Source organism: Onychostoma macrolepis, chromosome 20 (assembly GCF_012432095.1).
Source record: "Onychostoma macrolepis isolate SWU-2019 chromosome 20, ASM1243209v1, whole genome shotgun sequence".
NCBI lineage: Eukaryota > Metazoa > Chordata > Actinopteri > Cypriniformes > Cyprinidae > Onychostoma > Onychostoma macrolepis.
The window spans coordinates 15,421,213-15,446,679 of record NC_081174.1 but is presented as its reverse complement, the minus strand read 5'-3'; the positions used below and the strand labels follow the sequence as shown (position 1 = coordinate 15,446,679).

Below are 25,467 nucleotides of genomic sequence, written 5' to 3'. Positions count from 1 at the left end.
TCCCTCTGAAGTTACTTACTTGGAGTAACCAGTGAGATTTCACATCTTGCGCTTTTACTTTAATTTAATTCATGTTTGTTAGGCTACTACAATTCATTTTTATTTAAAAAAAAAAATAATAATAATAATTAAATTATACTGCAACTTCTTTTGGTAAGGAAATTCCTAGATGCGAAACTAAATTATACCTTGCACTGTATAAAGTGTTTTGTTCTGATAGATTTTCCTTGTTCAGATTTCAAGTAAAGTCAAGTCAAGTCGAGCTTTATTGTCATTCCGCTACATGTGGACATACAGTGGAACGAAATGTTGTGTCTCGCAGGACCACGGTGCTACATAAATAAGCATAAATATAATCTTACAAAACTAGATGTAAGAACAGTTTTTTTAACTTACTGAATCGGTAATCTGACTGTACATACAGTATACTATAAACAGTCGACTATACATACACATAACCTAAGACAGACTATACAATTACTTACATAATAACAACAACTGTACATGATATTGTGCAATAGAGGTATTTAAAGTTAAGAACGAAGTAGTGCAATATGATTTGTGGTGCATTCACAAGTAAACATTTTGTATTATCTTATTAAGTCCTTGTGACATGGAGGGTTTTTAAGAAAGTGTCTGGTGCATATAGAGAGAGAAAGAGTATGTTTCCACAGGTGGTTTGTCCAGCCCACTCACCTGTGTGCAGCACACTCAGAACTGCACAGTGTTTTTCTTGAAACATGGAGTGCTTATAAAAAGGTGTCTGGTGCATATGGAGAGGAAAGAGTGTGTTTTTCCACAGGTGGTTTGTATAGCCCACTCACCTGTGTGTAGCACACTCAGAATTGCATAATGTTTTTGAGGTTTCCAACAGTTTTCTAGTGGTGTGGTGTTGTGGGGGGGTCCTGGTTTCAGGAGCTAGAGTTATGGATGAGGTTTCAGAAGGGGGTGAGAATTGAGGGCTCTCACAGCCTGGGGGAAAAACCTGTTGAGCAGTCTGGCAGAGCAGGCTCTGAAGCTCCGGTACCGTCTTCCTGATGGCAAGAGCTGGAAGAGACTGTGGGAGGGATGGGTGGGGTCTTTCACGATACTGGTAGCTTTACTGGAGCATTGTGCAAGGAAAATGTCCAGGATGGAGGGGAGAGGGGCACCGATGATCTTTGCAGCTGTGTTCACTGACAGCTGTAGGTTCTTGCGGTCAGCAGCACTGCAGTTTCTGTACCAGACAGTGATGCAGCTGGTCAGCACACTCTCAATTGTTCCCCTATAGAATGTGGTGAGGATGGGTGGAGGGAGACTTGCTCTTTTAAGTCGGCGCAGGAAGTGGAGCCGCCGTTGCGCCTTCTTGGAGAGTGATGTAGTGTTGGTGGTCCAGGTGAGGTCTTCTGTTATGTGCACCCCCAGGAATTTAGTGCTGCTGACTCTCTCCACAGTCGAGCTGTCGATGGTCAGTGGGGGGTGGTCAACAGAGTTCCTCCTGAAGTCCATCACAACCTCCTTTGTCTTACTCACATTGAGGGACAGGTTGTTTGCACTACACCATTCAACCAGTTGTGCCACTTCCTCTCTGTAGGGTGTTTCATCATTTTTGCTGATGAGACCTACCACAGTTGTGTCATCAGTAAACTTGATGATGTGGTCGGAGCTGAACTTGGCAGTGCAGTCGTGGGTCAGCAGCGTGAAGAGCAGCGGGCTGAGCACACAGCCTTGTAGGTCTTCCGGTTAGAAAGTCCAGGATCCAATTACAGAGGGAGGCATTTAGGCCCAGCAGGTTTAGTTTGTTGATGAGCTGTTGTGGGATTATTGTGTTGAATGCTGAGCTGAAGTCGATGAACAGCATTCTAACATAAGAGTCTTTGTTTTCTAAGTGGGTAAGAGCCAGGTGGAGGGTGGAGGAAATGGTATCGTCCGTGGTGCGGTTTGGACGGTATGCAAACTGTAGCGGGTCAAGTGTGTTGGGGAGATTTGATTTGATATGGTGCATAACTAACCTCTCAAAGCATGCTAATAATGTCTGTCCAACAGTAGCTTAATTATAAGTAGCAAACATTTCACTTTATTAGGGCTGTCTTGTTTTATTGCTCAGCTGAGATTCTCCTGAATTCTTCCATAGGTCAACAGAAAGGGGAAAAAAAACTTTTTCAGTTTAGAGGGGGAAAAAACAAACACAAACATATTTTACAAACACAAACATATTTTCATTTTCAAATATAATAATTCCTGTCATACTACTTGTACAGTTTTTTTTTTTTAAATATGTGATAACATTGTGTATATTAATGTTTATATACTCTAATGCTTCTTTTAGATAAGGGGATCACACAGTTTCACTGAGGAGAACACATTAGTGTTTGACCCAGAGTCGTCTAGATTGAGCAGATCTCCAGAACCTGATGCACTGAACCAAAACCCAGGATAAAGGGGTTGAGTGAATGTGGTTTGGACACTGTGTAAGAGGGTTACTGTATCAGAGACGCTGTAGAAAGACAGAGTTCCTGCTTTGTAGTCCACAAACACACCCACCCTAGAGGATAGAGGCCTTGAGATCTCAGTTTTAATGCTCTTATGCCAGAAAACAGGCTTGGGAAAACACTGCAGACTCCAAGATGTGTTGTTGTTTCCAAACATACCGACTAATCCCTTTCCTGTGCCACTAATTTCTTTATATGAGACTGATATGTGCACACATCTCCCGTTCCACTCCACCTCCCAATAGCAGCGTCCAAACACACTCTCCTTACAAAACACCTTGCAGGGGAACTTATAAATCCCTAAATGCCCAGTGTGTGTCATCTGTCTGTTGTTCTCAGAGAGGACGAGGTGTTCAATCACTGTGTTGGGATCAAGAGTAAAGCTGCAAAAATCTAAGGAAAACAATTTATAAATTATGTGATTGTTATTGTCATTTATGGCCAACAGTTAAAAACAAATCAGTTGTTTTTGTAAATTTTGTAAATTCAAAATGTTAAAAATACTGCACATATTGTATACTATATACTGCATGACAATGTGACAAGTTTCACATATACAGTAGCTATAGTCACATAAAGGTGCAGGTTTTTGTTTTTTTACTTACAATGTTTAAAGTGATTCCTGGTTAATGGTAAAATCTGAATTCTTGCCACTATAAAAGAAGAGAGATCAAGTGCCATTACAAGAAAAGTTTAATACTGTAGATTGCATGCTATATATGTAGTGCAAAATAAAATAAAATAAAATATTTGTTTATTTACTGGTTACTTAAGATAAAGAGTAACAAAGAAAACTGGATGGAGTCTCTTACCAACAGAGAAGATATTACTGATCTCCTCCTGATAAAGATCTTCAAAATGTTGTTTTAGATCAGAGAGAGATTTCCTCAGTCCATCAAACAGAATATGATCAACAGTCATACTGTATGACTCCTCAGATTCAGAAGAAACAGAGAGATTCTGAAAAGTTTAAGAAAATTAAGAAAAATATTTTTAAAATGTTTTGCACTGAACCAGAGAAAATGTCTCAGGCAACCTGTGGCTTTACCTTGAAAGGAAAATGTTGCTCTGTGTGTGAATGTTGATCCAGCTCTGTGTCTCTCCTCTGGAGATCAGAGATCTCCTGTTCCAGCTGCTCCAGGAGTCCTTCAGCTCGACTCACTTCAGTCCTCTCCTGATCTCTGATCAGCTGTGTCACCTCATGCTGTCTTTTCTTAATAGAGAGGATGAGCTCAGTGAAGATCTTCTCATTGTGCTCCACTGCTGTCTGAGCAGAGTGCTGGGAGGACACACAGACAAACCGGTAGTCCAGTTTAAATTGGATCATCCAAACTTCGATTTTGGAACTGCTTTTATGATATTTTTATGAGGATCTTGTGTCATCATTCATGGTTATTGCATATGAAAAGAGCAACCACCGCATTATTATACAAAATATCTTTCTTTATGTTGCACAGAAGAAAGTCATACAGGTTTAGAATGACATGAGGTGAATTTTCATTTCTGATGCTTTTAATTCTCCAACAAACACTATGACTATACACTACTTTGGAGTCAGTAGCTCTGTTTACCAAGGCTGCGTTTATTTGATTAAAAATACAGTAAAAACAGTAATACTGTGAAAAAATATATAATTTAAAATGACTATTTCCTATTTCAATATGTTTAAAAATGTAATCCAATACTATGTTGGTGTTACGTGTATCTGTGTGACACTTATATTCTAATTCATAAATATTCTTTGTGAATTGTTGTGCATTATTTTCTGAATGTTTGAGTTGAACTCTGTAAATGAATTAAATAGAGGCGTCCTGAAATTCACATCAGGTGTTGTGATTCTTTTAATATGTTCGGCCTGCGTCCTTAATTGTTTGAATTAACGAGCCTTAAAATGGTTATGGGCCGTAACAGTTGGCAAAGCTGAATTTTCAGCAGCTTTTACATCAGTGTTCATCAGTGTTACATGATCCTTCAGAAATCATTCTTGGTGATCAAGAAACAGTTCTTATATTATTATCATTAACATGTTGAAAACAGTTGTGCTTAGTATGTTTGTGAAAACCATGATGCAGTTTTCAGGATTTTTTTATTTGAATAGAAAGTGAAAAGAATGCATAGAAAGGGGATGCAATATATATATATATATATATATATATATATATATATATATATATATATATATATATATATATATTAACAATGTCTTTATTGCCACTAGTTTAAATGAATAAAAATTGCTGAATAAAAATATAAATTTCTTTAAAAAATCTTACTGGCCAAAAACTTTAGAACTAGTACACTTAAATAAGTGCAAAAGAAAATGATCATCTCTCACCTTCAGTGTGTTCACAACCTGTTTCAGCTCCTCTATTGTCTTCTGTCTCTCCTGGATTTTCTGCGTGGTTGTTCTCTGCATCTTCTCAACCTGGTTCTGTGGATTAAAAAAAAAATACTCGTTTATGATTCCAGGGACAGAGTGAACATTATAGAAACTAGTACTGCGTTCTGTGTGTGATGGTCAAATGAAAAGCGAAACTTTAGTCATGTGGTTGGATAGCAGGCTTGAGGTTTCCTAGCTACGTTAACCAATTCATTGCTGTGCCTCGCGATACTGTAGATGTTAATATGTGTGATTATTCATATATAAAGATTACCATTTTGCGATCATTTTACATTGGGAGATTTTCAAAAACTTCATAAGTAACCATTCCCCAGTCCAGACGGAGTTTCTGAGGTGCGAGCCTCATATCTGCACAAGCGAAACAAGGACGCAGGAAGTTTGGGGTTAGTAATGAAGTGGTACAGGAGGTTTCAAATGAGTTTCACAAAAGTTAAACACGTTATACTAGATTTAATGAGTAGCCTACTGTATGTTAATAGATAAGATGAAATCTCACATAGGCCTAGATCTTGATCTTGATGTTTTGTTCACCCTGAACTGGAGTGTATCTCAGTGGTTTTCAAACGTTGCGATGGGTCGCCAGGGTGATTTAAGGAGAACGTATGCAACCAAGTTCAAGACTTAGGAAAGAAGCAACTAAATAACATAAACAACAAAACGAAAGTAACCGGCAGCCACCTCAGGTCAGAATCAAATGTGTAAGTATTTGTGTTTGCGCTCTTTTTTTGCAGCGTTGTACATTGTAGCAAATCAGAGACATATCTGTTGATTTCTATAACGCAATGGCCAATCAGAGGAGCTTTAGTGAGTCAGAATCCACTCACCGCTCAGAACGCGAGTGTTCTTGTTCAGTCCAGAGTTCTGGAAGCTCGCGACGCGAATCCTCTGATTATAATGAAAGTGTAGGTGATGTAAGAGATTAATTGTGCTGTGTTGACAGATTCATTGATTATATAACTGAAATGAGTGACAGCTTTTTAAGGAAGCGCACTTTGCACGATTTCTTTGCTGTATATAGCCATTCAGAATTTGAATAAAAGTTTTGTTTTTCATGCTGCTAAGAGGACCAAACAACATACAACATACAAGTACTTGCAACAAACTTTCGGAAGTTTTTCTGCATATTCTCTCGAAATCGCAATGACATTGTGATAATCATAACTATGGACTGGACAAAATATGATATGTCAGAATAGAGGTGCATGAAAGCAAGCACCTCACTAATTTCAGAAGCACCGACAGTGATTTGATTTTGGAACAGAGCATCCTTCTGGAGCTCTACGGTGGGACTCGAGATCGGTCTGTAGCGCAGTTGTCTTTCCTTCCTTCCTTCTTTCTTTCTTTCTTTCTTTCTTTCTTTCTTTCTTTCTTTCTTTCTATCTATCTATCTATCTATCTATCTATGTGTATATATATATATATATATATATATATATATATACAGGGGCGCCATGAAGAGTTTTAAGGGGGGTATGCAAGAAAGAAATGTGGGCCCCCTTCTTCCAGATGATTTTTTATTTTTTTGCTTTTAAGGCTTAACAAGAAACTGAAAGAAACAGAATAATTATAAGAAATTTAAATTATCGGCCGAATAAGCGAAAAGACCGAATAAATTGTACCGAACAATAACTTGACGCGATAATAGAGGCGCACACTAATGCAGCAAACACGTCTGCAGTGTGAAAGTATTTAAGGCCGCATTTACACTGCATGGTTCAAGTGACCCAATTCCGATTTTTTCCTCCCATGTGGCACAGATCGGATATGGCCCACGACCAGGGCTGGACTGGGACAAAAAATCGGCCCTGGCATTTTTTGGTCCTGGTGGCCCAACTCCATATATCATATATATATATATATATATATATATATATATATATATATATATATATGATATATGATATACGCTACCATTCAAAAGTTTTTGAACAGTAAGATTTTTCATTATTTTTTGAAAGAAGTCTCTTCTACTAACCAAGTCTGCATTTCTTTGATCCAAAATACAGCAAAAACAGTAATATTGTGAAAAATTTTTACTATTTAAAATAACTGTTTTCTATTTGAATATATTTTAAAATGTAATTTATTCCTGTGATCAAAGCTGAATTTTCAGCATCATTACTCCAGTCACATGATCGTTCAGAAATCATTCAAATATTCTGATTTGCTGCTCAAAATACATTTATTATTATTATTATTATTATGTTGAAAACAGCCGAGTATATATATTTTTTTCAGGTTTCTTTGATGAATAGAAAGTTCAGAAGAACAGAATTTATCTGAAATAGAAATCTTCTGTAACATTATAAATGTCTTTATCATCATATTTGATCAATTTAAAGCATCCTTGCTAAATAAAAGTATTAATTTCCATAATTTCTTTCCCAAAAAACAAAACAAAATTCAATCTTTTGAATGGTGTATTGTATAATGTTACAAAAGCTTTTTTATTTCAGATAAATGCTGATCTTTGGATATTTCTATTCATCAAAGAATTCATTAATAATAATAAATATTTATTGAGCAGCAAATCAGCATATTATAATTATTTCTGAAGGATCACGTGACACTGAAGACTGGAGTAATGATGCTGAAAATTCATCTTTGATCACAGGAATAAATTACGTTTTAAAATATATTCAAATAGAAAGCAGTTATTTTAAATAGTAAAAATATTTCACAATATTACTGCTTTTGCTGTATTTTGGATGAAATAAATACAGGTTTGGTGAGCAGAAAAGTATTACCGGTATTTAAAAAAACACATTCTAAATCTTACTATTCAATAACTTTTGACTGGTAGTGTAGATATGTATCATCGCATCTGGTGTTTTGGATAATAAAAAAAACGTCAGGTCTGACAATATCGTGTCTTTTCGAATTTAAATCTATTTTTATTCGCATTGGCCCATGGAAACCTGTATGAACACACTTGACATGACTTGGCCAAAAAATCACGGTGGACGAATTTACGTTTTATTAAGAAGTGTTTGCGTATTCTGCACTAACGGCGCGCGCACACAGGATAGATGCCCATTGCCTGACTACGGTGCGAGTCCCTATCAAGCACTTTACCGATCAGTGGCGGTTTTAGGCATGGGCGAACCGGGGCGGCATTTTTTCATGACACGTGGGTGGCGGCACAAGCACTTGGAAAAAAAAAATCATCTGCGCCGCTAAGCGGTTTTCTATTATCTATCATATTATCTATCATATAACTGTGCGGGGAATTGGCAAATTGGCGCCCCTGCTTGTTGAGAAGGTACCGAGCACAGAAGCTGTGTGAGAAGTGGAACGGGGAGGGGGGAGCGGCCGCGGCGGACAGTTCACCTCTCCCAAATTAGTGGGACAAGTGGGCTAAAGTCAGTCACACCCAGGGGCGCGGGAAGTGGGGTGCTGAGGGTGCTGTAGCACCCCTGTTTTTTTTTATGTGGGCAACTGTTTAATTGTTGGGAATATAAAAAAAAAAAAAATCAGTGTCTATTTAAGTGCAAATAGCTATGTTGCTGGCAGAGGCTATTTACATTAACTCCACCCACAAATGTATGATTGGGATAGTCAAATATGCAAAAGACGGTTACTAGTTGTCAGATTCAGTGGTGCAGATGGTAAAGTTTGCAATACACTTCTTTTGACACGATCGACCGGGGTTCGAATCTGCCTTTTGGCTAACTTTTTCTCGCTTTTAAATTTCAAATCACATCAGAAAAGCATTTATTTTTTAATAAAAATGAAGGAAATAATCAAAAAGTTGAACAAAGTATCGGGTAGGGTTAGGGTAGGTGTAGAGAGGGCTTTTGTCCCAATAAGGTGGCATCCATTTAATAATTAGAAATAAAAAAAAAAAATTACACTCAATAAGTTATTGCATACTATTTTATACTGTATTACAATGCAGAAGTGCAGATAATTACCACTATTTTTGCAATAAGTAATGTTTTCTCTAATAATGTTTTTCGCCATGTTTTTATTTTATTTTAACATAGAATAAATAGAATCTAAAGCTATTTGCACTGTGTAAATAACATATCACTAAAGAATACTGCTATTTTCACTTTGTGGCTTAGTCTTGACTTCTGGTCGTGAGTGACAGTGTTGGGGGATGGGAAATCTGTTGATTGTCGAGTGCCAAATAAACACAGAGTGTTTATTATGTATATAGAGTATATTTATTTAAGTTCTGATAACTTATACTGTTTTGTGCAGAATTGTGTTTTTCATGTTGAAGGATTTGTGCAATTGAGAAATATAAGCTTGTCTTACACTTATATTGTTATAGTAAAACTGTTTGTGCAAAAATTTTTTGTCAAAAAACCTACAATTTTTTTTCTCGGATGGGGGATGGGGGATGGGCGCTCAGAGGGGTCTCGCCCGGGGAGTAATTCAATGTAGAACCGCCACTGGTTGGAATCTACCTTTTGGCGAACTTTTTTTCTCCCTTTTTAAATTTCAAATCACATCACATCAGAAAAGCATTTATTTTTTAATAAAAATGAAGGAAATAATCAAAGAGTTGAACATAAAGTATCGAGTAGGGTTAGGGTAGGTGTAGAGAGGGCTTTTGTCCCAATAAGGTGGCATCCATTTAATAATTAGAAATAAAATTAAAAAATTACACTCAATAAGTTATTGCATACTATTTTATAATGTATTACAATGCAGAAGTGCAGATAATTACCACTATTTTTGCAATAAGTAATGTTTTTCTCTAATAATGTTTTTCGCCATGTTTTTATTTTATTTTAACATAGAATAAATAGAATCTAAAGCTATTTGCACTGTGTAAATAACATATCACTAAAGAATACTGCTATTTTCACTTTGTGGCTTAGTCTTGACTTCTGGTCGTGAGTGACAGTGTTGGGGGATGGGAAATCTGTTGATTGTCGAGTGCCAAATAAACACAGAGTGTTTATTATGTATATAGAGTATATTTATTTAAGTTCTGATAATTATACTGTTTTGTACAGAATTGTGTTTTTCATGTTGAAGGATTTGTGCAATTGAGAAATATAAGCTTGTCTTAAGGTGCGTTCACACCAGACGCGAATGAAGCGTTAAGCGCGAGTGATTTACATGTTAAGTCAATGCAAAGACGCGAATAGACATCTTGCGGCGCGGTTCGCGCGAATGAGGCGGCGCGAATTGAGCGTTTTGGGCGTTTGACGAATCGTTGAAAAACAGTTGAAAAATCTGAACTTTGGCGAAAATTGCGCGTTAACCAATCAGGAGCTTGCTCTAGTAGTGACGTGATTATGACATAGCGGCGGGAATCGAAACAACAATGGAGGACAAAGTGATCGTAGCTGTTTGTGGGCTCCGGAGCTGTATGATACATCTTCGTATCATTACAGAAACAGGAATAAAAAGGATCTGATGGACCCAGACACGGCGCCCGACGAGTCTCGCGTTTTCAGCCTTCCATAACACATAAAGCGCAGCTACCCTCTCAATAAAATCCATGTCTGCCATTTTTCAACGAGACTGGAGCCGCCTGGCAGAAGCCCCTCCCATGACGCGAATTCGCGTCTGTTGTGAAGCAATTTCACGCGAATGAAGCGAATTTCACGCGAATGAAGCGAGTAAACTCAAAATGTTCAAGCGTCCAACTACGCGAATAGCGCGATTTATTCGCGCAAGTCGCGTCTGGTGTGAACGCACAGTTACACTTATATTGTTATAGTAAAACTGTTTGTGCAAAATTTTTTAGCAAAAAAACCTAAAAAAAAATGTTTTTTCTCGAATGGGGGGGGGGGATGGGCGCTCAGAGGGGGTCTCGCCCGGGGAGTAATTCAATGTAGAACCGCCACTGTTACCGATTCAACTGCTCTCCTCTTCTCTCCTCCTCCTGCACGGCTCTTTACGCCGCATCACTCACCGCAGAGCAAGCCTGTTCTTGATAAAGCTGCTGTGAAAACGTGGGAAAAGCCGACGAGGCAGAAGTTGGGGGTGAAGCGTTCTTTATAGGCGGAGCAAAACACTTCATGACTCCGTCTATAGCGCATTGTGATTGGGTGGTTTACGCTGTCAATACAGGAGACAAACCAATGGGCCACTGGCTGCTCGTGATGGTCCTTGGCAAAAAAAAAAAAAATCTGTCGGCCCCTTCAGTGCGTCGGCCCACCGGGAAAATGCCCGGTATGCCAGATTACCAGTCCAGCCCTGACCACGACCGTGTAAGCAGGAAAAAATCACATGGATTCCGATATTCTCCGATCGGTTTCAGGCCTCATTCATATGTGGAAATAAATCAGATTTGAATACAAATTTCGTTCGTTTGTGTTAAAAAAAAGGCGGTCTGACGCTGAAATGTGTTGCTTTTGAAATCACGCACGAGCGCTTCAGTCCAGTTCGTTCCATTGAAACCACAAAATAAAATGCACACAAACATGTCCCTGCCTTTGACATACAATCACTGATGAACGCATTTAGTTTTAATTACTAAAATAACACAGCTTAATATCTACCACCTGAGTATTATTCCACTCGCAAGCTTTCAGCTGAGCTGCGTACATCACTGTCCTGAAGAATTTGTACTAGGATATATAATTATTTTGATGTATAGATGTAACTATTGCATTAAAAACGTTTCTATATGAATTACATGTCAATAAATTAATCTTAATGTACTATTCAAATTGATTTGTGATGTCATATGCTATTTTTGGCTTGTTTCACCAAGTGCAGTGTAAAAGGCACACATCGGATACGGTTCACTTTTAAAAGAAATGTAAGCACGTCGTCCAAAAAATCGGATATAGTCACAAAATCGGAATTGGTCATCAAGACCTGCAGTGTAAATGCAGCCTTAGATCAAGTACTCCTCGCTGCAGACTGTAGCTTGACGTCAGGTACCTACGTCACGTATGTGTTTACCGCGCATGCGCAAAGTGACGTATGGTATATCTATAAAACGCAGGCGCAGTAGCGCGGTGACGTCACGTACCTACGTTACCTATGTATTTACCGTAAATACGCAGGTTCAATAATGGTTCATTCACTTCCAGAACATTTACTTTTGCTTTCTTAAAAATGTGCGTTTGTGTTGGCTTTTAATTGTAAGGATGCTTTGGTCATAATCACAGAGAGTGTCATTGCAAATGTGTGCGATTTCAAACATTTATGACATGTTTTATGATATGTGTTAGTATTCGACGTGACAGGGATTCTGCTGCTGGTCTTTAAAAGTCTTATTTCGCCAATGATTCGAAACAGTAAATGAGACGAAATTCAGAGAAGAGGCCCACTTCATATGTTTAGACAGATCGTTCTTTAACTGCTTAACATGTAGTGAATACTGTAAAAAGTATTTGAGTGTCTGTCTCTCTTCTCATCTTTCTTTCTGTCTCATCTCAACTATCTGTTTTTTTTATATATATATACATACATACGTAGATACCTGACGTCACCGCGCTACAGTCTGCAGCGAGGGGTGTCTCCCCTAGATGCTTAGCGCTGCATCTCATGTCTCCGATGAGAAGAGGAAGAGGTGGTTGATGCTGGTTACTATGATGATTGAAATTGCGAAATGGCCTCAACTGATTAGTAAATAAACTGCAGAATGTTATGTTTTCTAATACACGCACGGATTGCATGTATTTAAACAGCGCTGCGCGAGCTGGCGGTGCCACATTGTAAAAAATGACCGTGATTTTAACGGTAAAAAACTGTGAAAAAGCTACGGTAAAAACCTGTTAAATGGTTAACGGTAAGTTCCCCTAATATATACGGTGAAAGACTGTAATAGACATTTCAGACGATTTTACGGTGAAATACCGCTTTTGGAAGTGAAAATTGAATTTGATGTTTTTTCTTTGAAATAACTAGGTTTCTTCTTAGTTTTTTCTTATCAGTTATGTTTATTAGGGTTGTATGTTACATCTAATGTTGTTAATTTAATGTTTATTGCATATTTCAGTTTAATGAGTCTCTGGTGTTTAGTGCTTGTATGAATGACACTGTGCACCTTCTATATATGTTATTATTTAAAAGCTGCTTGAGATGGGCTTTGGTTCATCATGTGACTTTCTCATCACCACCTGCATTTGGTGGTTATCAGTGTATTTCAAAGGTACAAAACAGATTTCAGTATTTCAATAGGTTGTTATATTAACATTATATCAGTTTACGGTATTTATCTGAAATTACGGTATTTAACTGTTAATTTAAGTTAAAACCGTAAAACCTAAAACGTTGCTACCGTATATTTTACGGTATAATTCTGGCAACCACAGCTGCCGGTTTTTTACCGTAAATTTTACGGCATTTTTTTTACAGTGCAGTGTTCAAAGTCCAACGCGCAAGGAACATCTGTATTAAAACACTGTAGGCTACTTGTCTTTTGCTCAGTAACCTTTTTTTTTTTTTTTTTAAAGACACGTGACAATGTGATAAGTGCGACAAACGTCTTCCCATATTCGTAATGAAAATCATTTAAATATCTGCATGCTGTTGTCAACAAAGAGAAGCACTAAGATCTTCCTGCGGGTTTCTGCCAAAATAGTCTAAGAAAAAGCAACAATTCCATCAACATTCATAAATGTTAGTATTGTAATTTTACTGTTGTTCTGTAAAATAATAATAAAAAAAATAAGACAATAATAATGATAATAATAATTACCCTACAACAGCTCTATACATTTATTATAACATTCACAATAGTGTTCAAATTGGGATCTGTAATATGTTTTAAAAGAATTATCTTCTGCTCAGCAAGGCTGCATTTATTTGTACAGTAAAAAATACATGCCTGATTCAAGAAGGGGGTCTCAAAAATGGCCAAAAAATATTATTTTAGTAACTTATTAATTTTAAGTTAAATTGTGCTTTGTTGGTATAATGTCTGATAGAATGTTAAAAAAATGTTCAGTGTTAAGTAAATATTTTTAAATTGTTGTTTTGTAATTGATTTTTTAAATTATTTTATTTGAAAAGCAGGACAAAACAGTAAAAAGCACATTTTGGCTATTTAATTTATGCGGTGGTGAAAAAAAAAAAAAAAAAAGGAAAAATAGGCCTACATGGGGAAAAAAATGCGAAAAACCGAGTTCGGTATTCGGCCTTAGGCCCAGTGTTTCATTTTGTTCGGCTTCGGCCAAGAATTTTCATTTCGGTGCATCCCTAATTTCAAGTAACATTGAAATATTTTATTTCAAGTAGCCTAACTTTGTTGTAAAAAAAAAAGTTATAATTGTTTTTGACCCGTTATCTTGTATTATAATAAATAAGCTTAAATAACACCAAAATTATAGGCCTATACCAGTTAAATTTTACAATTCACGATTCCAATTTCAATAACAGCAAAAACTACTAACAAATATAAAGTTCAAACATTAGCCTATTAAAGACAAGTGAACAGTCAGTAACTTAAGAAGAATAAATGAACAAATTACAAGCAATAGCACAAATAAATAAATAGAACAAAGATACACATTAAAGAATGTTTTGGGTTTTTAGATTTGTAGGTGTTCAAGTACAGAAATTAAATAATCAAATGTAAAATAACATTGCATATTCTTCACTGTATAAATGGAATAGGCTATAGATTAATCACAAGTTATTCAGTCGAGAACAGTGAGTTCGTTTCAATAGTCTGTTGGTGTCACGGTTCGGCAGCCTACGTTTTCGATACAGTAAAAAGAACGAAATGCCAGAGAAATTTCCTTGTTTTTACCTTTTTTTTTTTTTTTTTTTTAATTTATTAAAACTAACATCATACATTTTTATTTACTTTTATTTATTTATTTATTTTACTTTGAACAATGCAGTGTGCCGAACAACAGTCGCATCTCAGATCAGGTGCAGGAGTCGGATTTCATTTATCACGTGAGGAGAGTGAGTCGAGATGACCAGTGAGGTGAGAAAGACAAGGAAGTTGGCGAAAGATTTAGTTTCGAAACGAAATATGAAAGCTCCTGCTTTAAAAATATTTTAGACTTTGGAAGGCCTTTTGACTTTTATCTAAGATGATTTTGGAAGCTTTTTTAACATTCGTTTCTTATTTATTTGGTTCCACCAAATATTTGGTTCCAACAAAATAAATTTGTTTATAATGTTTGCTGATTTTCAGTGCTTTATATTTTGTGTAAGTTATTTATTTTATATTAGGCCTGATAGCATGGTGTTTGTATTCCTTTGTTAATATATTAAACATTCTATGTTAAACATTCTGTGTAAACATTCTATGTTCAATATAGCCTAGTGAGTTTGTCGTATAGCCTACTGTTTTGTTGTTGTCAATTCATTCAATTGACGCCGAATTGCCGCTAATTCGAAAGTGAAAGTAAAATGCGCACATGCATTTAAAGCGAATAAAAGCGAGGAAAATAGGGAAAACTCTAACGAACTTTTGGGGATGGGAGGGCCAGACATCACGTTGCCTGTTACATCGTTTGGGCTGCCTTGTTGAGGATTTTAAATTGTCAGATAATAAATTGTTTTTGAGGCGGCCAAGACAGGTATTTTGACATTTGTATTCCACGTTGTCAGGAGTCACTTCTAAGATTTTACATATCAGTAGAATGGTCAATGGCTAAACAGAAAGTTGCAGAAGGGAGTCAGTAAATATTTAATAACTTTGCTCTCTTTCTCCTCATCTTAGTCCTCCTTATAGCCTACTCGCGAATTTACTGGCTTTCCTGGCACATTAGCTTATAAGTGAAAGAGTAAACGCGTAAAATTAGGGTAAACTATTAAAATTCAGTGGCCTCCATGTTTACTTCCGTATGACAGCGCGCTTCATGCCGTCTTGTTGTTCTTTTGCGCATGCGGGTCAGTCCAAGCATGTCGTTCATTCACAATGAAATTTGGTCACATTTAATAAAAAATATTATGAACAGCCATATAAAAAAAATGGCCAATTGGCAAGGTGTATCTGTCCTTTAAAGTGCTAGAAGATGCGCTCAAATAAAAAATAAATAAATAAATAAAAATAACCAAAGTCGTCATTTGGGGCCCATATGCCTGGCATACTCTGCATCCCCCCTAACGGCGCCCCTCACAAAAGTGAGTACACCCCTCACATTTCGGCAATCATTTTAGTATATCTTTTCAAGGGACAATTCTATAAAAATTAAACTTGAATATATTTTAGAGTAGTCAATGTGCAACTTGTATAGCAGTACAGATTTACTGTCCTCTGAAAATGACTCAACATACAGCCATTATTGTCAAAAAAACTGGCAACAAAAGTGAGTACACCCTACATGGAAACAGCTATATGTCATTTAACCATGCAAAGCCACATGTCCTATTCATCATGTTCATGTTTTTGTCAGCTTGACAGGACTAGCCTATACAAAATTGTATATCTCGTTTTAGACCAGTTAAAATTTGGTGCTTTGAGTACAATTCTCTCATACTGACCACTGGATGTTCAACATGGCACCTCATGGCAAAGAACTCTCTGAGGATTTGAGAATTATAATTGTTGCTCTTCACAAAGATGGCTGAGGCTATAAGAAGATCAGTAACAACCTAAAACTGAGTTACAGTACAGCGGCCAGTGGCATACAGAGGTTTTCCAAGACGGTTTTCACTCGGAACAGTCCTTGCAAGGGTCGATCAAAGAAGTTGAGTCCTTGTGCTGTGCTTCAGGTGCAGAAGCTGGCTTCAAAAAACAGACGTATGAGTGCTGCCAGCATTGCTTTAGAGGTTGCAGAAGTGGAAGGTCAGCTTGTCAGTGCTCAGACCAGTGCACCACTGCAACAAGTCGGTTTGCATGGCCGTCGTTCCAGAAGGAAGCCTCTTCTGAAGCTGGATCACAAAAAAAGCCTGCAAACAGTTTGCTGAAGACAACCTGTCCAAGAGCATGAATTACTGGAACCATGTCCTGTGGTCCGATGAGACTAAGGTAAACTTGTTTGGCTCAGATGGTGTCCAGCATGTGTGGCGATGCCCTGGTGAGGAGTACCAAGAAAATTGTCTTGCCTACAGTCAAGCATGGTGGTGGTAGCATCATGGTCTTAGGCTGCATGAGTGCTGCTGGTACTGGGGAGCTGAGGTTCATTGAGGGAAACATGGAGTCCAACATGTACTGTGACATTCTGAAGCAGAAGATGATGCCCTCCCTTCAGAAACTGGGCTGAACACAAAACGCACCGCCAAGATGACAACTGCCTTGCTGATGAAGCTGAAGGTGAAGGTGATGGAGTGGCCAAGTATATCTCCAGACCTGAACCCTATTGAGCACATGTGGGACATCCTCAAGTGGAAGGTGGAGAAGCGCCATGTGTCTGACATCCAGCAGCTCTGTGATGTCATTATGGAGGAGTGGAAGAGGATCCCAGCAACAACCTGCGCAGCTCTGGTAAAGTCCAAGCCCAGGAGGATTAAAGCAGTGCTAGATAACAATAGTGCCCCTACAAAATATTGACACTTGGGACACAGTTTTGACATTTTCACTTAGGGTGTACTCATTTTTGTTGCCAGTTATTTGGACAATAATGGCTATATGTTGAGTTGTATTTAGAGGACAGTAAATTTGTACTCCTATACAAGCTGCATATTGACTACTCTAAAATATATCCAAGTTTCATTTGTGTAGTATTGTCCCTTGAGAAGATATACTAAAATTTTTGCTGAAATGTGAGGGGTGTACTCACTTTTGTTAGATACTGTATATACACACACACATATATATATATATATATATATATATATACATACATACATATACATATACATATATTGGAAACGATTATACTAACATGCCCATAGTCATTGTGTGTTCATTGTGTTGTAATTATGTATAAATGAAGTGAGTGGTAGAATGAAAAAAAGTAAACACTGAGTATGATATCCAATGTGATTTTTATTTTGTATTGAATATAACTAAACGTACAGTATTCATTGATTAATGTATGACTGTTTTTTGTTTGTTTGTTTGTTTTTGCTGACTGCCATCGGTGTATGAAGAAATGTCTCCATCTACTGGGTCAACAGGATACAATAATGAACAATACAGGATTACAATATTACAATAAAAACAATAATGGATTACACAAGATTTTACACACACACACACACACACACACACACACACACACACACACGAAACGCATATAAAATCCAGTATTTTGCTGTATTTGGGTCATAAATCCAGTCAGAACTATAAGACTTACTGGATTTATGTATTTGGGTCATAAATCCAGTCAGAACTATAAGACTCCAAAACTTCCTGATTCTTCATCACCTGATTCATTCCACTGATCTATATATGTTATATAGATCAGAGATTCATTCCCCCTGTACTTGCATTTACACATACAGTGCAGTGTTATATGCATTCTTTAAATATGAAAGCTAAAATATATAAATGCATATTCATAAATGTATTCATAACTTTAATCTTTAGAAATAAAAACTTATTTTTTTTGTTATTTATCCACATAAATATAATATATTGTGTCTCTATTACATAATATATAGGAAAATAATGTTTGTTTTAAAAATGGGGAAAAGTTTAAATGATACCAGGCAAAGTGTATATTTCATGCCTTCAAACATTTCACTTTTTTAGCTTCTCTCAGTATAGAATGTTTATGTGCAACAAAAATCTTTAATTACTATGTAGTGCTTTGTTTTACTTTCTTAATAACAGTAACATTACACAGATATTTAATAAACAGCAAAAGCATCACATACTTCTGCTATGCTTATTCACAGGTCACACAGCGTTATTGAGGAAGACATACTGAACCAAAACCCAGGATGAAGAGGCCGAGTGAATGTGGTCTGGACTCTGTGTAAGAGGGTTATCTTGTCAGAAATGTCATAAAAGGAAAGAGTTCCTGCTTTGTAGTCGACATACACCCCTATTTTAGAGGATAAAGGGCCTGAGATCTCAGTTTTATTGTTGTCATGCCAGAAACAAGGTGTTGGAGAACATTCCAGACTCCAGGACTGACTGTTGTGTCCAAACCAGTGCACATGATCCTGTCCTTTTCTTCCCACCCCTTTATATGAAAGAGCAATATAGACCCCCCATATTCCTTTTTCCCATTCAACTTCCCAGTAACAGCGTCCAGTTATACTTTCTTTGCATAGCACCTGAGGCCAAAAATCAAATCTGTTCGGATGCTGAATATACGGTCGGATTGTCTCACGGCATATTGCTTCTCTGTTGTTTTCAGAAACTCGGAGTTCATTGTGTGCAGTGGTGATGTCCAACGTCAACTTCTGATAATCTGGAGATAAAAGCGGACACAAAACCACAAATGTGTACATGAACAGGTAACAGATCAGTGACATTTTAAAATAAATTAACCACAGTTTTGCAACATTATAAAACAGACTGATTTTCATACTAATAAATTGTATTTTTTAAGTAAAAAATTTAAAAAATGCTCAATTTAAAGGTGTAAAGTCATTAAAGAGTAACATACAGTATATAGAAAATAATAACAATTACCCGTAGGAATAAAACATTATTATCCATGTTTGAGCTTCTGAAGCTTAGTGTCTCTCCTGTGGAGCTCAGCGATCTCCTGCTCCAGCTGCTCATGAAGCTGTGAAACTCGACCATATTCCATCTTTTCTTGAGCTCTGATCAGCTCTGCTACTTCAGAACGTGTTTTCTCAATAGTGTGGATCAGTTGAGTGAAGATCTTCTCATTTTCCTCTAATGCAGCCTGTGCAGAGCACTGTTAGAAAGCAGGGTGAGCTGCAAACCAGGTTTTCACAATAAAAGCATAGAAGAACCATTTCTCCAACCTTTCAGTGAACAGCTCGTAAAATAACTATTATTTTGTTAGTGTAAAGAACATTTTAATAATCTAAAGAACCTTTTGTGTTATGGAAAGGTTACATTAATGTCAAAGGCTCTTCATCATGCCATAAAAAAGCTTAATTTTTAAGAGTGTGACATACAATTATAATTTCAGGTACAATGTCAGTTCTACCAAGAACAAGTTGCTTTTAGAGTTACCATGTTGCATGTAACTCTTTATTTTGCTCATTGCTAATTTATTAGCAAGATTTCTTGATGCTATTTTAATCAACAGGTCACATAAACTGAGTCAGAACGGTTCATATAACTGTATAGATTAATTTCTAATGTGTGCTTATCTGTCTTATCTATTCATCCACTCATGATTGCTCCTGCAGCGCTGTTCTTACCTTTAGTGTATCCAAAGACTGTTTCAGCTCATCCAACACTCTCTGTTTTTCCTTGATTCTTTGATGTACTTCCCTTCGCTTTTCTGTAATCTCAATCTTTAGGGTAGAAAAAATACGCAGCTCATCAAGGAAGCATATTAAGTTCCCTGACTCGTCTAACTAGTTTACTGTTATGATCATGTGCTATCATATGCAACTTTCTTTTTACAGCATTTTGCAATAATTTTACCTTAGAGAACTGATGTAAACATCAAAAATAATTTGAACCCATCAAGTCATACAGCATGAACAAGTTCTCACCTGTGTTCCTGTCCTTTCTGTTTCAGCTTCAACCATATCATGTTCTTTATGTTCATTCAATGCACATGAAGCACAGATACATTTTTGGTCTGTACGGCAATAGAATTCATTGAGTGTGTCATGTTTGGAGCAGATGTTTTCCTGCAGGTCTGGGGAGGCTTCGATCAGCTTGTGTCTCTTCAGATAGGGCACTGTGGTGTGAGGTATTAGGTGACTTTCACAGAAGGAAGCCCGACACATTAAACAAGACTTGACGGCTTTCTGTTTTCTTCCAGTGCATTCATCACACCATACGTCTCCAGGTCCAGCATAGCTTGGATCCGAAGGATGTTTAGAAGAAGATAGCTCCACTTTTTTCATTCTCTCCAACAGATCATCAACTTTGACGGATGTGCGTGGAACAGGCTTCGGAGTGAACATCTCTTTGCACTGAGGACAGCTGTGGGATCCCTTTGGACTGTCCTGCTTCAGACTGAGAACGCACGCCGAACAGAAACTCTGACCACAGTTACAAGTCACTGGATTCTTCAGTAGATCTTGACAGACTGGACAGCTGGCCTGGTCCTTTCCTGATGTCCTAATACTGGCATCTGGCTCCTTTCTGACAGTGTGTGTTGCTTTTTTTTTTTGTTCCCAGAAATGAAGTTTTCTTCATTCCATCTGCATACTTTCACTTCTGCCACTTCAAATATGCCACTTCAAGACAATCATCTCTTCCTTGTGGCAGTGTGAAAGTTTTAGCTTCAATTGCAGTCCACTGATATTCACATAGATATTTCACAGTGTGATATAAAACTATTGTGAGACTGTTGGTTAGCCTATAAACATACCTTAAATCTCAAATGTCTAAATGTCATTCATAGTGCAAGTGTCACTAAAAATTAATACACCAATTGAAATTTGGTGCAATGAAAACTGATGTTAGTATTGATCAGTCAGTGAGAATTTGATACAAACACTGCTTAAATAGGAAAAGGAAAAAACGTTATGATATGGGGAGAAAAGAAACAGGACGTTTCAGTTTCTAAGACAGCTAAAAGGAGACAGAATTAAGACTGTTGACAGACCGAGTAAAAACCAGCCATGAGGGATCATTTATCTTTTCCTCTTTATGCTTCATTTCAGTGCAGGTGAGTTTAGATTTTGTATTATTCAATGGACTCAGTGTGAGATCAGTAAGCAATGAATATACATCTGGTTTAAAACAGTAAAAACAAATAATAATAATAAAATATGAGTAATAATTCATTGACGCGTGTGGCTCTGTGTTTGAAATAGGGAAGTAGTGCAAACACATTTAAAAAGTATTTGTGCATAATAATATTAACAACAATAATAAACTGAATCTGATTAGATTTGAGTAACATTGTCCTGTTCATTAAATGATGTTTCATTAACAAAGTTCGGGAGGAGCACGTCAGATACTTAGCCTAATTAGACACAAGTGGTTCGCCATCAAGCTAATCAACACACGGGTATAAATGCAGCTGACATACCTCCATTCATTTGACGGCTGATCAGTATCCCTCCACCACCCCTTCTCCACTATTATCACTAAAGTTCTCAACACACTAGGGGGGTACTCTGGGTTCGGGCAATTCCCGAGCTCGGCGCCCTTCCCCAGGACAGCACGCCAACAACTTATTACCATACTCGCCAAATACGCATTACGTTACTCGTGCTAAATATATGTAAGTGTGAACTCGTGAAACACTATTAATGTTTAAATGATGCTTGGACCCCTAAATACTTCTGATCACAATATATCTACAATTGAGGGAAAAAAAACCTGATGAGATCTTTTCAGATTTTATTCTTCCTGGTTATTATATATTCCAGTAAAGCTCATTTGAATGCATAAACTTTTTGTTTGCAGGCTGTATTGTTTCAAATGTGGAGCATATGATAGAAGTAACAGGATACACAGGTGGTTCAGTTGTGCTGCCCTGCTCTTGTGCTGACCCTCAGTCTACAGCCACAACATTCATCTGGGAGTTTAAGAAGGAAAAACAATTGGTTCAAGTATTTGAAGATGAGAAATACAGTGGCAGACGTGTGCTGTTTAATGAACGTTCTCCAACAAATCTGTCTCTTCTCATTTCTGACCTCAGAATGGACGACCAGCAGGGCTGGACTGGGACAAAAAAATCGGCCCTGGCATTTTTTGGTCCTGGTGGCCCAACTCCATATATATTCTTGAAAAAAGAATGTGGCTTCTGCAGAAGCGGGCACTGCTGCGGCAGTGGGAAGTAGAGATACAGGCTCCAGCGGGAGCAGGCACTGCTGCGGCAGTGGCAAATAGAGATGATTGGGAAGTAGGGATAGAGGGTCATGTGGGAGTGAGCACTTCTGTGGAATCTGAAAAGAGAAGGAGGCTTCTGAGGAAGCAGTCACTGCTGTGGCAGTGGAGGAATATAGAAAAGGCTCCTGCGGGAGCAGTCACTGCTACGGCATCTGAAAAGAGAACGAGGCTTCTGTGGAAGCGGTCACTGCTACGGCATCTGAAAAGAGAAGGCGGCTTCTGAGGAATCGAGTACTGCTGCAGCAATGGAGAAAAATCGGATAGGTCTCCTGCAGAAGCGGGGTGTTGCTGGGATGGTTGAAGTGGAGATGAGCCGCTATAGGTGGATTTGGTGGTGTTAAAGAGGATGGCTATGGTGGGTCTGAGGTTCGAGTGAACAGGGATGGACTGGAGTTGAAGGGGTCTGCTGATGAGGGTTCGGTGAGCTTCTTTGATATGGATGGGTCTTCACCGCTAGCGGAGGCAGCCTCACGCTAGCGTCTGCTATGGAAGCTGAAGGTCACTGAAAAAGGGGTTATTAGTGGTGGCAGGAAAACACTGAGATATGTGGGCCTGTGTTGCCAGCGGAGGCGGCCACACGCTTGCTTCGGCTGCTGTAGCTCACTCATGGGAAGGGAGTGGGGTTTGTGACATGCTGAAGAGCCTGTGGTCTGTACCACTAGCGGAGGCACCCTCACGCTAACGTCTGCTATAGGAGCTGGAGGCAACTGAAAAGGAAAGGGGTTAGGAGTAACAGGAGGAAAAGACATGTGAGGGCCTGTGTTGCAAGCGGAGACAGCTTTGAGCTTGCTGTAGCTGCATGACACGGGGGTTTGTGGCATTCGGAGAGAAAAGCTGTAAAGCCTGTGCAGCCTGCACTGCTAGCAGAGGCAGCCTTGCGTTAGTACCTGCTACAGGATCCGGAGGCTGTTGAAAGGGGTTAGGGGAAGTAGAAGGAAATTCTGAGATGGGCCTGCATTGCAAGTGAAGGCAGCCACATGCTTGCTTCTGCTGCTGGAAAAAAGGGGAGTGGTTTGTGACTTTGGCGGGACATGCTGAAATGTCCGGGTAGCCTGCAGCATTGCCAACTCAGCAACTTTGTTGCTGGATTTAACAATTTCTCTGAAAACAAGTTGCTAGGGTAGTCTAAGCAACTAGCAACAAATGTAACCATTTTAAAAATTATATTTGGAAACCATGCGTTTTTCTCTTAACCACACAAAAGGAAAACATTGGAACAGCTAGCCAGCTAAGCAGCACATCGGCTGGTAACGTTAGACACTTGAGGGAGGTGCCTAGTAGTATGCACTTCATATATGAATAAGTTGCAGGTTGCACTTGTTCAATAATTGTTTATGATAGGCCTTAATTTTATACTTTGTACTTATGATTGTTAATCATTACTGTTGGTCCACTGAGATTACTTTTTGTTTCCTGGTTAAGATCAACAGTGGAAGAGAAGTTTCACTGTTGATTATCTGATTTATCTATCCATTTATAAAAATGAAATGAGAAAATTAAATACGGGTAAAATGCTGGTGAAAAATAAGGGAGTAATTTCAGTGTGTATTCTAAGCACTTGCGACATGATTACGTAATGACATTTACATCCGATGATGTCGCATAGCGTCATTTAACAACAAAATGATCTACCTTTAGCGATTTTTACCTGAAAATTGTTTGGCAAGACTGGTGGCCTGCGCCGCTAGCAGAGGCAGCCTCGCACTTGCGTCTGGAAACAGAAGTTAGGGGCCCGGCTGCGTACGGCGCTGCGGTCGGAAGAGCCCAGGTGAAGGCTGAGCCGAAGCGGGAAGCAAGTGCGGCTTTGCTACGGTAAGAACTGGGCGCGGCCCAGGCTCGTTGAAGGCCTGCTTCTGTGATCCAACGCTCGCGGAGAGCCGGGTCTTGTGCAGGACAATAGTGGTGTCAAGCGAGACGAGTTCGGGGCTTTGCTCGAACTATTGGCCGCCTTGGCGGCTGGAGTGGATTTAGGAGTGAGGTTGGCTGATTTGCGGGGTGACGAATAGATCATACAAATCCGTTTGTTTATCCTCTGCGAGAACGGAGCGAATTAATCAAAGTTTGCCTCTGGATTGAATACTTACCACTTTCCGATCGGAGGAATTTGTTGGCGCAGCCGAATGATATGAGGATGCTGGGGAAGTTGAAAGTTTCGGCAGTGGAGGCGAGGTTAAGCCTCGGTGTCGGGAAATCTTGTGGCTGGTCGAGCAGAGCGGCGGCCGCGATGGAGCCTGGGGCTCGGCAGCGATGACTGGTGGAGGAGGAGGCATCCTGGGGCCGGAAGATTTGCTGCAGAGGATCCGAAAATCTCTAGTATAGGTCACGTTGTTTGGATGGGGAAAATTGGGTGTAGCATTCCCAGCTGAACAGATGCACTTTACTCTCAGGAACTGATGTTTATAAAGGATTTAATCTTCAAAAACACAGTAAGAGCTGAATAAAACAAACAAACAAAATTAGACATCTGCTTGCAAATTGTATATAAATGTCCATAACAAGCCTATAAATTAATGAATACACATTTGCAATCTAATCGGCCCACACAATAAATCACATGTTTAGTATACAGGCTCAATTGATAACCTAGCCTTACTATACTGTAGTAAGGCTGAATAATATGAATTATTTTAACACTTACAGTAACAATATTTAATGCAGATAACCCAGCTAACAAAAAGGTCCCCAGAACGTCCCCTGAATGGCCTCTGCGAACGTCCGCTGGACGTCTTCGTGTAGGGTTCTTTAGACGTCAAAGGGACGTCGCTGGAACGTTCGCGGGACGTCGCTGGGACGTTCGCGGGACGTACTGGGGACGTTCGCGGGACGTTCATGAAACATTGTGAGGACCTTTAGAGAACGTTCGCTACAGGTCCTTT

The 25,467-nt window shown here is 38.5% G+C and overlaps 3 protein-coding genes across 4 annotated transcripts; all 3 read right to left on the bottom strand.

The window, feature by feature from the left end:
- Nucleotides 1-1,045: 1,045 nt before the first annotated feature.
- Nucleotides 1,046-11,120, bottom strand: LOC131526987 (tripartite motif-containing protein 16-like protein). 2 transcript variants are annotated; one of them, XM_058755764.1, is made up of 7 exons: nt 5,369-5,570; nt 5,126-5,220; nt 4,807-4,902; nt 3,520-3,750; nt 3,284-3,431; nt 3,077-3,124; nt 1,046-2,864 (listed from the first exon to the last, which is right to left on the bottom strand). In XM_058755764.1, exons 2-7 carry the CDS (start codon nt 5,126-5,128, stop codon nt 2,305-2,307), a joined length of 1,086 nt encoding a protein of 361 aa, XP_058611747.1. In that variant the 5' UTR covers nt 5,129-5,220; nt 5,369-5,570; the 3' UTR covers nt 1,046-2,304. The 2 variants fall into 2 exon arrangements, with proteins under 2 accessions (XP_058611747.1, XP_058611748.1); XM_058755765.1 differs by lacking the exons at nt 5,126-5,220; nt 5,369-5,570 and adding an exon at nt 10,689-11,120.
- Nucleotides 11,121-17,475: 6,355 nt separating this feature from the next.
- Nucleotides 17,476-19,122, bottom strand: LOC131526613 (tripartite motif-containing protein 16-like). Its single transcript, XM_058754961.1, has one exon. The coding sequence runs from the start codon at nt 19,120-19,122 to the stop codon at nt 18,532-18,534; it is 591 nt and encodes a 196-aa protein (XP_058610944.1). The 3' UTR covers nt 17,476-18,531.
- On the bottom strand, nt 18,926-25,422 carry LOC131526612 (E3 ubiquitin-protein ligase TRIM47-like). The gene is made up of 8 exons (XM_058754960.1): nt 25,264-25,422; nt 24,676-24,880; nt 24,240-24,474; nt 23,248-23,386; nt 20,290-20,940; nt 19,990-20,085; nt 19,283-19,514; nt 18,926-19,058 (listed from the first exon to the last, which is right to left on the bottom strand). Exons 1-7 carry the CDS (start codon nt 25,420-25,422, stop codon nt 19,302-19,304), a joined length of 1,698 nt encoding a protein of 565 aa, XP_058610943.1. The 3' UTR covers nt 18,926-19,058; nt 19,283-19,301.
- Between the last annotated feature and the right edge of the window lie 45 nt (nt 25,423-25,467).

Bases quoted from the DNA above. Each gene is read 5' to 3' on its own strand.
- LOC131526987 (XM_058755764.1), bottom strand. The intron at 3,751-4,806 runs GTGAGAGATGAT...GTGTCCTCCCAG, and splicing joins AGGTTGTGAACACACTGAAG to CACTCTGCTCAGACAGCAGT. The intron at 3,125-3,283 runs GTAAGAGACTCC...CTTCTTTTATAG, and splicing joins CAGTAATATCTTCTCTGTTG to TGGCAAGAATTCAGATTTTA.
- LOC131526613 (XM_058754961.1), bottom strand. From the start codon at position 19,122: ATGTCACTGATCTGTTACCTGTTCATGTACACATTTGTGGTTTTGTGT.
- LOC131526612 (XM_058754960.1), bottom strand. From the start codon at position 25,422: ATGAACGTCCCGCGAACGTCCCCAGTACGTCCCGCGAACGTCCCAGCG. The intron at 23,387-24,239 runs GTAAAAATCGCT...CGTGTCATGCAG, and splicing joins TCTTGCCAAACAATTTTCAG to CTACAGCAAGCTCAAAGCTG. The intron at 19,515-19,989 runs GTAAGAACAGCG...GCTTTCTAACAG, and splicing joins AGTCTTTGGATACACTAAAG to TGCTCTGCACAGGCTGCATT.